The 15,190-nt window shown below is 36.0% G+C and overlaps 1 protein-coding gene across 1 annotated transcript in view; it reads left to right on the top strand.

Annotated features, from left to right (window-relative positions):
• The window catches only part of CDKAL1 (CDK5 regulatory subunit associated protein 1 like 1), a 297,422-nt gene that overhangs the window by 209,627 nt on the left and 72,605 nt on the right, over window positions 1-15,190 (top strand). Inside the window, exons 12-13 of the mRNA XM_015831691.1 lie at window positions 11,117-11,297; window positions 14,060-14,122. Coding sequence (XP_015687177.1) covers window positions 11,117-11,297; window positions 14,060-14,122 — 244 coding nt within the window. The remainder of the gene's footprint in view (window positions 1-11,116; window positions 11,298-14,059; window positions 14,123-15,190) is intronic.

Raw genomic sequence — 15,190 nt, 5'->3', positions numbered from 1 at the left:
TAAGCATAGATTGGTGGAATATAGGTTAGGTTTTTAGATAAAAAAATTTTCCTTTTCTATATATATATATATATTTCACCTATTATGTAGAATTATACTTTGTGGAGTTAGGGATATTAATATAAGGTTACTTTTAGATGAATAGTATCCTGGGATTTGGTTTGGGAAGTCCGGGTGGGGGGTGGGGGGTTTTTTTTTTCTTAATTGTGATGTACCTATGATTGTTTTCCTTTTTATGTTGAAAATAATAAAAAAAATTTGAAAAAAAAAAAAATTTTGCCTCATTTTACGACCTTTCTTGCCACAGTCGTTAAGTGAATCACTGCAGTTGTTAAGTTAATAACATGGCTGTTAAGTGAATCTGGCTTCCCCATTGACTTTGCTTGTCAGAAGGTCACAAAAGGTGATTACGTAATCCTAGGACACTGCAATCGTCATAAATACGAACTAGTTATCAAGCAGCCGAATTTTGATCACGTGACCATGGGGATACTGCAATGGTCGTAAGTGTGGAAAAACGGTCATAAGTCACTTTTTCCCAGAGTTGTTGTAACTTCGAACAATCATTAAATGAACTGTTATAAGTCAAGAACTATCTGTAGATTAATAGTAATAATAAAATAAATATTAGAACTACCTAATGATAAAAAAAACTGACAAAGTATATGAATCTTTATAGAGTTCATAAACACTGAGAGATTGAGGGTCCAGTGCAACCCTCAAGTGATCCGGATATACCTAGGACAGGGGTTCTCAACCTTGGCAACTTTAAGACTTGTGGACGTCAATTCCCAGAATTCCTCAGCCAGCAAAGCTGGCTGATGAATTCTGGGAGTTGAAGTCCACAAGTCTTAAAGTTGCCAAGGTTGAGAACCCCTGACCTAGGAGCAATGCAAAAGAAGGACCTTTCCTGGGTACCAGAAAGAAAACCTACTGACCTTCAGATGGCCTTAAGCATTGGATAGATTCATAATAAGTAAGGCAACCATGCCTTGCCTTGCTTATTAGGTGCCAGATTAGGCCCTCAGACATGAAGATCTGTAATTAGTACTAATAGCTCATGTTGTATTCAGAAAGCAACTGGCAACAAGTGCAGATCAGTGAGTACAGTCATCATATGATCCCTGCATCTTGCACCAATTATCAGCCTAAATGCAATGCTTTGTACCAACTGCAACTTAATAGATATTTTTCAAGAGCATGGTGATCAAGATGTAATGTAATCAAGATATGGATTACTGCTACCAGCAAGATCTGTTCTAAGAGACGTTTATCTTATATATTGCGTGTAATTGTTCAGAGACACTCATTTCCTTGCCCACCATCAGTGAAACCAATAACAGCTAAAAATATGAAAGTGTTTTCAAACTGTAAACCTGCTTTATTAGAAGAATTGTTAATATAAGAAAGACTAAATTTCAGGCCCCCAGTCCAGTTTCCAATTTACCAATAGCACCTCGGTCTAGTCCGGATTTGATATCAAACTGTTCTCTCTCATACAGTTTCTTGTTAAAATTGGGCAATGATTAAGGATAACATATTTCTTTTGCAGTTAGATAAGAAGTTGCTATAATGTACTACCAAACTCTGGATGATGTTCCCCAGCATTTCATACTGAGCAACATGGGAGATAAGGTGGAACACGATAAGTCCATGTTCAATGTAAGAAAAACAAGAACCATAAGTGTAAAAAAGTGTCTCCATTTTGACCATGTTTTAAAGGGATCAAAAAAGAATGCCCTAGCTGATTGTACTGAAAACTGTCAAGAGGTCCAGAACTATCAGAGCTGTACTCACCCATTCATTTTCCAGCATAAATTATCCACCAGGACAACCCAAGCAGTTATAGTACCACTTTTCAGTTAAAATCTTGTCTAAATGGATCTAGAAAGTCAGTGATTTTATAGCTGTATTCCATTCAATTACCAGAAATTGAATTTTTGATATTCAATATAAATGTATAAGCCTCCCAAATTAGGGAATACTTTCTTCAGTACTCTAAAGGTATTATTGTTTTCTTTATATCCCTTCTGTAAGGAGGTATTTATCTCCCTTATCCATGGAGCTAGTTGTGTCCTGGTTGAATTAATCATCCTGGAGAAGAAAGGAATGAACTTGAAGATGATAGCCTTCATCTCTTCACATAGCAGTCACCTTCACTGAAAGATAAAATCTGAAAAGTGTCCCAAATAATAGGACAGATGGTTGCCAAGGTTACATCCTGGTGACCTCTTCCAGTTCTAGAATCCAAATCAAGGTAGTCCAAGTTAACAATGCAAATTGTCCACAGTGTCCGAAGGACTGTTCTGGTTAATGTGTGGAGTGTTATTTGCATTCAACTGCCAGGCCTGTTTTCATATTCCAAAAATCAGCTAGAACATCAACAATGTTCCTAAAAAAAATAAATGGAAAATTCCTAAAGCACATCCAGGAAAGTGTCTGTATCCATCAGAAATCCAAATTGCTGTAGATCATCAACTGGTTATCTTATCCTAGAGAAATCTATTCTAGCCATCAGTCTTAAATTAATCAGGGTGTTCTCTGTCCTTGATAATGGAGTCACAAATCTACACCATCTTCTGATGCTAATTCCATGTGAACAGAAAACCAAATCCACTGTATGTTTTACAGCATGTGTGGGGCTATATACCAGTGGGGATATGGCCATCATAATTATGCAGAAATTCTGAGCCACTCCTGCATGGAGAATCTTATCAAAATCATTGAAATCTTCCAATACCTAGCATAATCCAACACTATCTAAGATTACTTCAACTAGCTTAGGAAAAGAGATTGTTTATCACTGAATAGACAATATATTAACTATTCCAGCTACCCAGATGAGAAACGTACAGTATACTTTTTGAATATTTGATCAGTAAAATGAATTTCTATTCACCACAGTTGCAAAGGTGTGACAAAAAGTAAATAGGTTGGTTGTAAATTAGTAAATCCACATATGCGTTTGTTCCTACAGCTTGTAACTTGGGTTTTATCATCTGTGTTTCAAGGAATTGGGCTTGTAACGAATCAGATTGGCAAGATTCCAACAGATTTAGGCCAGTCCCAGATCAGAGTCGGGCACAGGGGTCAAGTGCTGTCTATGATTTAGCTAAGAATGCACACTATGGAGCTTTAAAATAGTCTGTCACAGAAGGTATGCCAGTAGGAAATCTCCCTCTGAAAGGCCCTTAAATATTCAAGACTTACCCGCTGCCCACGCAGATACAAATGAAGCTATGCAACCCTAATTGATGAAATTGGATTCTACAAAGCTTCAGTTTCCATCAGATGCCTTGCCGGCAAGCGGTGGTTCTTTTGTCTAACACTCTTGTGGCTCTCCATATGCTGTGGCCAGCATTCCTGAGCGCGGAAAGGCTTTGCCGCTAGTTCCAGATCAGAGTCCTTCATATCAGGTTCAGGAGTCGCGGGTCTATAATCTGTTCTTCCTGTGCTGGATATTTGGATCATTTTGAGAATATTTTGTGCTGGAAAAACAAGCTGTTTTGAGTCTGAAGCACTTCTGAAAATATTGTAATTGCTTTTTTTGTCATGCAAAGCAGTTGTTTTAAACTTAAAACAATGGATTCAAAGTTGAAATGTGATATACGCTGACTTTGGGTGACTTTGAAAGGTGTGATGTACAGATACAGATACTTTAAATATGTAATAAACTCTTCTTCCCTTTCTGTCACGTCTGGCTTTTTTGTTGCTTTTTATTTTTTTTTGTTTGAGGCTTTTTTTGAACCAAGGATAATAATAATAATAAAAGTTGGAAGGGACCTTGGAGGTCATCTAGTCCAACCCCCTGCTCAGGCAGGAAACCCTATACCATTTCAGACAAATGGCTGTCCAGTCTCTTCTTAAAAACTTCCAGTGTTGGAGCATTCACTGCTTCTGGAGGCAGGTTGTTCCACTGGTTAATTGTTCTAACTGTCAGGAAATTTCTTCTTAATTCTAGGTTGCTTCTCTCCTTGATTAGTTTCCATCCGTTGCTTCTTGTCCTGCCTTCAGGCGCGTTGGAAAATAGCTTGAGTCCCTCTTCTTTGTGGCAGCCCCTGAGATATTGGAACACTGCTATCCTGTCACCCCTTGTCTTTCTCTTCGTTAAACTAGACATACCCAATTCCAGCAATCGTTCCTTGTATGTTTTAGCCTCCAGTCCCCTAATCATCTTTGTTGCTCTTCTCTGTATTCTTTCTAGAGTCTCAACATCCTTTTTACATCGTTCCTGAGAACCATATCACCAGATTTCAGCTGACTTTATTAATTATATTTGCCATATACAGCTAGTCCCTGACTTAGCAACCTTTCATTTAGCAACCATTCAAAGTTACTATGGCACTGAAAAAAATGGATTACAATGTTCTTGCCTTTACAAACTGTTGCAGCATCCCCACAGTCTTGTGATCAAAAATTGGGTGCTTGACAACTGGCGTGTACTTACAAACATTGCAGCATCCTGGAGTCATGTGATCACCATTTGCGGCCTTCCCAGCTAGCTTTCAAAAAGCAAAGTCAGCGGGGAAGCCAGATTTGCTTAACAACTGCATGATTCAATTAACAACTGCAGTGATTTGCTTAACAACCATGCAAAAAAGGTCATAAAATCAGGCACATTTCACTTAACAGCCTCCTTGCTTAGTAACAGAAATCCTGATCCCAATTGTTGTTGTAATTTGAAGATTACTTATAATTAATGCATAAAGCTATATTAAGAAGTCAAGTTGGTATTTTTTATTTCCCGTACCCTGAAACATGAATATGTAAACAGTTTTGTGAATTAACGCTCTTCCTGATTTTTCACCCAATGGTTTAATGGGCCCAAGTACACTTGATCTCTTATTTTCTCTCACTACTCTACAGCTACTTCTTAGCTATTTGGGTAAATGGTAAGGCTGTTTCCCATGCATGTTCATTCATGTTCATTCATGTTATGGTTTTATAACCCAACCAAAAACTCTGGTGGCATATAACAAAGTACAAATTCAAAAATCAAGATAAAACAAGCAAAAATGACAAGCAGAGAATAGAGATCTGCTGGATGTGTACCAAAAGCATGTTTAAAGCACGTGGAATAGTGTTGTCCTAAGAACTTTACAAAATGCAGGAGTAAACTGCTCATGATCAAGGAGTGTCATAGTATCAGGGCTGTGACAGAGAACGGCTGCTGCCTGGTTGATATACAGTATATCTTACATGGAATAGAGACTGTAAGCCAGCTTTCTTGTTTTGTTCTAACTGGACAGGCAGATTCAGCTTTGGTGAAATATTTAAGGTGTAATAAAATTATCTTTATACTTGCCAGTACGTTACATAAGATTAAGAGATCATTAGTTATCTTGATGTATATGTGATGAAATAGCTAATTTTGCTATATTTTTTGGCCACACATTTTCATATAATGGACAAAGGTTTTCCTTTGTTGTTTGGCAGGGTGATATTGGCAGAGATAATGGATCAGACTGTGATAGGAATGCAATGGCACGTTACCAGCTGATAAGCGTTTCAAAAGGTTTTGCTTACCAGTCAAATAAGTGCATATAGTGTCACGGTTAGATTAGATTAGATAAGGTTTGCAGACAGGCTGATTTTGATTTTTTTTTCAGAGAGATAGCTTGATATATTAAATAAAAAAGTGGTTCTTAAAGAAGACACCATCCAGTGCCTAGACTGTGTGTGTGAGAGAGAGTGTATAATTATATTTAAGCTTGGTTAACTGCAAATGTTGGCAATGTACACCTTTTGTAGGCCAATTCAGCTATGGTATCAAAGATTAAACAGAACAGCAAGAGTTGCCAAAAGATAGCCTCAGTTTTCGAATGCAGCAATTACATGCAAGAAGAGTTGGAAGGAGAAAAAATACTGTATGGTACAGTAACAAATAAAACATGATTTTGTTAATGTTCTTTGGCAGAACAGTACAATTTACACCCCAAAAGATTGCAGAGATGACAAATAATTTCATACTTAAACAAAAGCTATCTTTTTTTGAATTTTGCAAGAAGGATAACAGGTTAAGATAACATTCCTTTTCATATAAAATATGATACAGGTGAGTTAGTTGAAGTGACATTTAAAAAAAAACAAGCATTAACATGTACATAGCTTCACTCTACATTTCATTTAAGATTGTGAAAATTTCCATTGGTTTCCTAACTCTATAATATTTTGTTCATGTTACTATAAGTACTAGTATGTACAATTAATTGAAATGAAATGTAGGTGGAAGCTCATTGTTGTACTTGGTTTAATCATCAATAATTATTAAACAGAAGGGAAGGTCAAGCATGTCATCAATCTGGAATCCCTTCATGCCCACAAGAGATTTAAGTCCACCCACCTTGAATTCCATTGACTCTTTATCTACCGCCAATTTGCTTTGACTGTTGGTAGTTCAGATTCTTGTAACGAGTGTTAGCATGCAATAAACCTGTATTCACTTGAACTATCTTGGCTTCTGATTTCCTGTGCTTCTCAGCCTAGTTCCTTCTGAAATGTTAAACTAAACATACCTAGACGTATCACACTATAAGTGGCCTCATTTTTTTAATCCTGTACATAAAAAAACAAGAATATCATTAGGAGAACTGGGCTGCAACATTTCTGTCTAACAAGCTACATTTCTATATATACAAATTGGTGTCATGTGGAGAAAGAGTCCTGTTTGGAGTCTGAAAGAGTACAAACCATGTATATATTTATTACCTTAGTGAAATGTTAATCTTATCATCAGGTGAATAGCATTTACTTGTATTCGGTTTGGGATTTATGCTGAGTAATCCTATTTAGGAAAATTGAATTAGCTTGCAATTTCCATATTAACATCAAAGGAATTGTGAAGATATCCACATATATTCCTTGTCACTCTGAGGGAATTGTTGCTATTTGAAGGAGCAGTGATTTTGTTGATTCAAGCATAAGTGGAACTTGCCATTCATGTTTCCATAGAAACAGGAAAATACAATCTTGCCATGCTGTAGGTATTACAGTTTTTGCTGTTGCCATCTGTGTCATTAAAATGACTGGGGTAACTATGACTATTTTTTATCAAATATAATGTACACCCTATTAATTAATCTTTGAGATGTCTAACAATACTACTTCTCATTCATTTCCAGAATAATATAATTTCTCCGATTTAAGTCTACCAGAAATGCTTACTTTGCTCATATGTGCAAGAGCAGAATTCAGACTATTCTGCTCAATGCTGTATCTATCCAAGTACCTTGTTAGCATCACATTGGAGCCGAAAAGTACCATTAGACATATTCAAAATTTCAGTTGGCCAGAAATTCTAGTTTGTTGTTTATAAAAAGCATGTTGGTATACAACATATGGACATATGCTCCCTGTTGCATAAGTAGATAAAATTAGCCAGGAATGGACAACTTATTTTGATATTTGTTTATTGGGTTTACAGTCTGGAGGTGTTGCTATTTTATGAAGAGGCTTGTTTGAGAGAAATTCATCAGAATCCTTGGTTCAAACATGACAATAATGTGCCCATTCCTGGTTAATTTTACCTGCTCATAGAAGGAAAAGATGAGTAATCAATCTGTACTGCAAAATTAAGCCCAGAATGTTGGTTTATTGTTATGTTTTCATCATATTCAATTATATGAATCTGATTTATTATTAATGTTCTACAATAGATCTTGAAACTGCAATGTAGCTATCTCTTGATGGCTATCATGTTCATTCCATCCCAGAAAAATTCTCTTGTCTTCAGTTTGGTAATAATGTGGTAATTTTCTGGAGGAGAAATGGCAGGCCAAATATGGTTCCATTAAAAGCTGTTCAGACAAGGAGAAGACTTGAGGACATGAGATCATCTCCAGATAGCAGTTGTTGATTTTTTAAAATATATTTGGATTGAAAGGTTTTCTTCTTAATATAAAATACAAATGAAAATAAAGACAGTAGGAAAAAAGAGGAAAGAAAAAAGAAAGGGGAGATAAAATGTGGGAAAGAAAGAAAAGCGTCAAAAAACCATGACTTCCAGCTTTTGGTACGGTAAGATACATGCCAGAGATATGAATGTTTTATTCATCTAGAATAATGAATACTAACCATTTCTATAATAATAATCTACTTAATCAGCAAAGCCCAAAATCATTTTTTTCTCTTTCAAGCAGAAAGTCCAGAAGCAGTGTCCAAGTAGAAACAAAGCTATTTATATTCTTTTTCCTAATTAGTGTAGTTAACATTGCCATTGAATAGAAAAACTCAAAGAAGTGGTGCACCATCAGAAGATTTGGAGAGACCTGGCCCATAGAATCGCCAAAAGTCGGACATGACTGAATGGATAACATTGCCATCATCAATTTTGCCATCTCTGCCAGTCCTATCATCTTTTCAATCCGTTCTTCCATCATGGGAGTTGATACTTCTTTCCATTTTTGAGCATATAATATTCTTGCTGCCATCAACACATACAATAACAAAGTTCCAGATTTTTCCCCCCGTTTCTTTTATCCAGTAGTCCTAGATGAAAAATGTCTGGTTTCCATTGTAAATCCATTTTAAGAATCTTCTGAATTAAAGCATAGATTGTTCCCAATATTTCTTTGCCTCAGATAGGTGCTCCTCATGAAGAGATCAAAGATAGTGGTCTTTGGCAGGTTTAGAGCTCTGGGAGATGAGGGATTAAGCCATCTTGCTCAAACCAAAGTTGGTCTTTTTGAAAGGACACTTAAGTTCATATATTTCCTTTTCTAATCACTTTTGAATGCTTATTAATTGCTTATCAGCTATTAGAAATCTTTGGATTGACAAGTTTGACAGGTGAGTCTCTATCAATCCTTAACAAAAGAAAGTTTTAATTACAAGTTTAAGAAGTTAAAAAAAAATAATGAACAGCAAAAGGATGATTAAAACCTTTTGAAAGTTTTCATTTTACAAAGTTACGAATGGATTAAGGGTCCAGATAAATTTGAAATAAGATTTTGGAATTAAATATAAAAAATCCTTTCCATGGAAAAATATTTTGGTTTTGATATTTTTAAAAAAGCACAATCGGTTTTTAAAATATGGACCTTTGCAACTAAAGATTGCACTTAAGACAGAAGAACACAAATTACAGAATGAAGCCAAATATTCTAACAATGGACATATTGAAAGATATTTTGGAAAAATAAACTCAAAAATTATTTTTATAGTATCAATAGAAACATCTGCTTCTATGTACAGACTGAGTCTAAAAAATTGTTATGGAAAGGAACAAAGTTTACCTGACAAGATTGATACTGAGTTGAAAATTAATTTACAAATGACAGACTACCAGAATGACATAGAAAAAGATGCTACTCTGGAGATACAAAAGAAACCAGATGTTGTTTTAATAATTAAAATGGATGTACAAACAATAAACCAAGACAGTGACTTGGATAGTTTTCCTATATTGGATTTACAGAAGAGGCTTGTTAAAATATTGAAAATTCTCATGAGAAGAGACCAAAAAAAAAAGTTCTAAAGCATTATTTGAATCGACTAAGATTTTGTTAGAAGTAAAAGGAAGGAATATAAAGTTGTTTTACTTGATCAAGATAAAAATAAATGTGTTGTTATACCTGGTAACCCTTAAAGGACTTTTAGTGATACCAGGATTGAAATGATTATGCTTTATGGATTTATTTATAGATAAGAGAAAGGATATGGAAAGCAGAGATCATTTGTTGTGATACGTTAGTAAAATTGTGTATATGATGAAGTTGGGAAATCACTTCTTTACATATTACTTTTCTTTTTCTTTAGTCTAATTTTCCTATTTTTCCTTTCTTGTTTGTACTTTCTACTTTTTATCTTTATTTTTCAGTTTGTACTGGTTTTTATTGTTGTAATTAATTGTTAATAAAATAAAAATAAAAAGGGCAGTCATAGAAATTAATGTTCATTAAGTAGCATGACATTTTAAAAAAATAAGGGAAGAAAATACTTATACCTCCCCCTCGTGTTCCTCTTGAAGCACAGAGGCAGAGCATGTGTAAAGGTTTACAACTATCAGCACTGACAACTGTAGCTGAGCTTAATAGATCAGTACAGCTACATTATACAGTTTTTACAGGTTCCCCACAACTTAATGTAGTAGCAGTTTCTGATACATGCTCATCTAAATTGATGTAAAAACTGCCAATATGAAATAGTATGTCTGTGCATTATTCCATGCCATGCAATATTACTTTGCCTTTAAAAAAAAATCTGTTCAGGAGCCAAATGTGTTTAAAAATATTTCTAGGGATGCTTCAAGGTTATTTGTTTATTTACACAGAAACACACACAGACACATTCATCCAAAGAGTCAAGACAGTTTGTAATTAAATAAAGCAGCAACCAAGTTGAATATAAATATATGACTGCCCTTCTACCTTCACTACCCAAACACCCGAGAAGTTGTGGTATGTGTGGGGGCTCCTGCCCCTTTCTTGAAGGTTGAGAGAACTTTCAGTGTATCATCCTTCAGAGACTTGTATGGAATGGACTGAATCTTGGTGGGAAAACAACACTGGAAACAATACAGCATTGCTCAAACTTGACTGGCCCTTGGCTTCAGATTAACAGCTCCACACAGTAATAAAGATTAACAAAGTTAAATCTAGCGTTACTCTTTCCCATCTCCCAGTTGCACCACTGCCACATGCTCAAGTGAAGTAGTTTCTAAAAATTAATTTCTTTTTTCAGATTGTATCCGTCTTGCGTGCTGAAAGACAAGATATATTCTTTCAAAATTTATCCTGTTTAGCTACTTCTTTGGAGTCTTGGCAGTCATCTGTGTTATATGCATCCAAAACCATTTGGCAATTGTAGCTTTTCTGAGTAAACCTTGGGAATTTGAGGTTGTAGATTTTGTTTTGTTTTCTTGAATGCTGAGAAATATCTGTCAGGAATTCTACATCTCTTCATGAAATGAAATTGCAAAGTTTCTTGGCGAGAAACCATGATATTAAATTGCTTGTTGAAGGGTGTTGTGTAGAATCTTTTGTATATGAATATATTTATAATGTTATTTTCCATAGGCAATGCATTTCAAAAATATTAAAGTAATATGATGCAACACTAATTGTCCATTTTGCTGAAGGAAAAATTGCCTGCTATTTTTTTCCCCCACTCATTTCAGAGTACCTGGAATAACAATTGCTACAGACATCATTTGTGGGTTTCCAGGGGAAACCGATGAAGATTTTCAAGAAACCATGAAACTTGTGGAAGAATACAGGTTTCCAAGTCTTTTTATTAACCAGTTTTATCCACGCCCTGGGACTCCAGCTGCAAAAATGCCTCAGGTTCCAGCTCAGATAGTAAGAGTTGCTTTTTCTTTTTCATCTTTAAAAAATAAAACATTTTAGGTGAAATATTATCCACATGTTATAGATATATTGAATGCTGCTGAATTTTTTTTTAAATCCTTTATTTTGCAGTAGATGGGAGACATTATTCAAAATGAATTTTATTGAGCTCATTTAGTTAGAAGCTTTGTTGGAAAAAGTCTTACATCATTATACTGTTTATATAACCTACATTACATATGTACATGATATATACAGTGTTAACTAGTACAAAATCAGAACTTTTATTATAATAAATTTTTTTGTAGCACCAGATTCCCAATAATACAAATCAGAGGACAGGAGAGACAGAGCAAAATAATGTTAGAGAAGGGACATATCACAGTGAATTGATCTGCTCAGATCTTTCAAATAATCTGTGTCCAATCTCAGTGACCAGACAGTGATACTCTCTGTGTCCCTGAGGATATCAGACTTTGGTGCACATTGATCCATTTCTTTGCACTGAAAGTATCTTTTCTCTCATTTGTCATCATGCTTTCCCCCCCCCTCCTTCTTTCCTTTCCTCATTTGCCAGTAATCTGTGTATGTAAAATGGAATTGCATTATCTGAGATCAGGTAAAGACTCCCTCAAGTTGAGTACAAGTCCTGTTGTGCATATGCACATATTATTTTCTTGGTAATAACAGATAAGTGCTTTGGTATTTTCTTTGTCTAGGTTTTTTTTTTAACTTCCCAATCCCATTTAGAGATTTCCTGGTAATCTATCACTGAAATATTAACCAAGTCTATCTCTGCTTACCTTTTCCAATATCAGCCACTAGAGTAGGAGCTGTCTCCCAGCTAAAGCTCTACTTCAGAAGTCCCCAACCCCTGATCTGCGGCCCACTACCAGGCTTTGACCCATTTGGAACCGGGCTGTGGAAGCAGTGAGTGAGCGCATGTGCGTGTGTATCTGCGCTTGCATGCGCAGTGGGCAATTGTATGGGTGTGCGCAGCTCCATTTGTGCGAGCAGTGGGGACGTGTGCCTACAGCTTGTGCAAATGGAGCATGAGTGGTGCTCATGTCCTCACCCACCGCTCATACGTAATCATTTCTTCTCCCTCCCCCCCTCCACTGGTCCGCAAAGTCGGAAAGGTTGGAGATCGGTGCTCTACTTCATCCACATATGATGTGCACAGAGACTTGTTTTCCTTTTTTCCCCCTAACTTTAATTTTTTTTATTATTCTGATCGAATGTAAATTGAGTCAAATTGAATTGCTGTAAAATGAGATTGTTAATAATGTTTGAATCTATAAGCAGGACCTTATACTAAAACCTGTTTTCATTTTCCATGTGTCATTTATTTCTTCTGTGCTATTTTGATTTCAGTAACTGGATTGGATTTAGAGTTATAGGAATGAAATTCTACACGTGTAGTAGGTACTATTCCTCACTGCAGCTCCCTACACTCTTTAAAAGCTATTTCTAAAAATCAAGAGACATTCTCGGTCACAATAGACTATAACCCAGTTTGTTTGATTTCACTGATTCCCCCTTCCATTTTACCTTTCCAGCCATATCCAATGGATGAGATCAGTGGAAATGGTAGTACAGTTGTGTTGTATGAGTGGACATTTAAGTCTGGAGCCACTTTTATGGTTGGGTTCACATGTAATGCTAATCCCCAAAATGTTTTATTTCATTTTTGATTTAATAGTTAATCCAACCATGCAATCCAAGATTGCATTCCATCGTCCATAATCTAGCCAAACTAGATTAAGCCAGGCCCCATCCTACTTCCACGTTTTGTTTCTCAGAACAACACCCAGATGCTTCTGGGAAGCTCACAAACAGGAACTCAGCCAATTATAACTCATTCAGTAAGCCATGGTTAAAGAAAACAGAGAAATCCAAAGGGGATGGGACAATGCTAGTAAACACCAGCATTCTGAAAGACTGTGAACTCTGGTGTTCACTAGCATTTTTGCCAGATTTCAGGTCCGCTACTGCAGTGTGTGGGAGGAGCAGACCTCAAATGCAATGTCCCCTCTGCCTGCAACCTTCCCTGCCAGCTCTTGGCATTGACTTTCTTCGTAAAAGCAAACAGACTGCCAAGCAGCTGAAATGCAGTCATATGACAAGAGGTGCTTTACAGGCCGTAAAGCACCCTTTCTGAGCCTATTAGGATTGCAAATGGTTGTTAAATGACCAAGCGTAAGTTGAGGACTATCTGTAGATCCTGCCTTTAGTTCATGAGCTCAGAGCAGTGCAGAGAATGGTCTCTCCAGGGTTTTCCCCACAACTGTAAACATCTAGGGTAGCCTGGCTGCAAGAGAAGGACTGGCCAGTGAACTTCTGCAGGTGAACATGGAATAGAGCAGTGTTTCTCAACCTTTGGGACTCTTAAGATGGGACTCCCAGATTTCCCCAGCCAGCATTCTGGGAGTCAAAATTTTAAAGTTATTGGGATTGAGAAACCCTGGAATAGTGCCTTCTTTTTCCACTAAAAATGGTGGGGAGAGTTGCTTAGTTTTTTTCCACTTACCAAAAATATACACTGGTGTAACAAACTGGGGAATATACTCCTTGCATACTGGTGTCTGTTTACATCGCTTGCTAGTAATTTTATTTCTCTCCTTAGAAGAAGAAAACTATTTTTAAAGGGAACAGGGATTTTTTTTTTCTTTGCAAAATTGTATCTGTTGGTATTTATTGAACACAGATTAAAATGTGTTATTTCTGTATTGCTAATTTTCTTTAAAATTCTTGTTTCTCTTCTTTCCCTACAGAAGAAACAAAGAACAAAAGAACTGTCCAAACTGTTTCATTCATACAATCCATATGATCACAAGGTAAAAATAAAATGCAGAATATTTTTAATTACACTCTGATATTCATATTATTCAACTATTAAAGCTAGCAAAGTCTTGGTCTATACCTGTTGGCTATAAAAAGGTATTTTAAGGAACCATCTGTGGGAAACAGAAACTTAAGTATATGAAAAACAGTATTTTTCTTTGGCTGGAATTTAGGGCCCTCCATTTTGCTAGCTATTTTAGTCATTGCTTTTCATGGATCAATGAATTGTCATGTCTTCCTTTTTTCGCCTTCAGTGCTATATTTGGTTTTTAATTAAGTCTCTAGAGCTTAGTCGGACTTTGGAACATTGGGTTCTTTTAACGTGGACAAGAACCCAAACTTGTCATCAGTGGTTCATTTACCAGTCAGCTAAATTATTTGATTTGTTTATACTGGTCTGGCGGGAATTTCAAACCATACTGTAGACATTTCTGTAGAGATGCTTCTTTCATATTTCCTCAGCCATAATTTTAGAGTTGTATTATTGGAATAGAGCAGCTCCTTTGACTACCAAACTCTGTGAAATGAAATAAGAAGGGGTGACACAAATCCTGAAAAATTAAGCTACCATGTTGGATAATCAGCTACTTTACTTTACTTTGAGTGGAGAAAACAGGAATCTTCATTGTGATCCTGTTGCTGTATTTGAGAATCTTATTCTCAGGAAAAGAATTAAAAACACTATAGTTGATGAGTCAAGAATCATAGCATAATTGTGCAATTATGCTGAGGGCCAACTGAAGCCTGACACGATTTAATAATAATGAGGGTGTGATTGTAGAAGTGAGTTAACAGTACTTTATTGCATATAAGAAGGCAATCCCTGGCCTATTCTGGATGTTTCTTGTCCTCCTCCTCTTCCTCTTCTTCCTCCTTGTAATGCCAGGGTTAATAGGACAAATTTCAAAACATGTAAATGATTTAAAAAGGAAAAAGAAGAAAAAACCATGGGATTGAGTCATTGCATCGTAGAGCAGAAGATATTTAAATTAAATGTAAGAGTATCTCAGTTAAGAAACAAGAGAAGCAACTGAACATCCGGAAACCTTTGAAATATTTTC

The sequence above is a fragment of the Protobothrops mucrosquamatus genome, unplaced genomic scaffold (genome assembly GCF_001527695.2).
Source record: "Protobothrops mucrosquamatus isolate PMUCROS unplaced genomic scaffold, P.Mucros_1.0 scaffold_275, whole genome shotgun sequence".
NCBI classification, from domain to species: domain Eukaryota; kingdom Metazoa; phylum Chordata; class Lepidosauria; order Squamata; family Viperidae; genus Protobothrops; species Protobothrops mucrosquamatus.
Note: the sequence above shows the minus strand (reverse complement) of the source record. Positions and strands in the feature narration are given on the sequence as shown.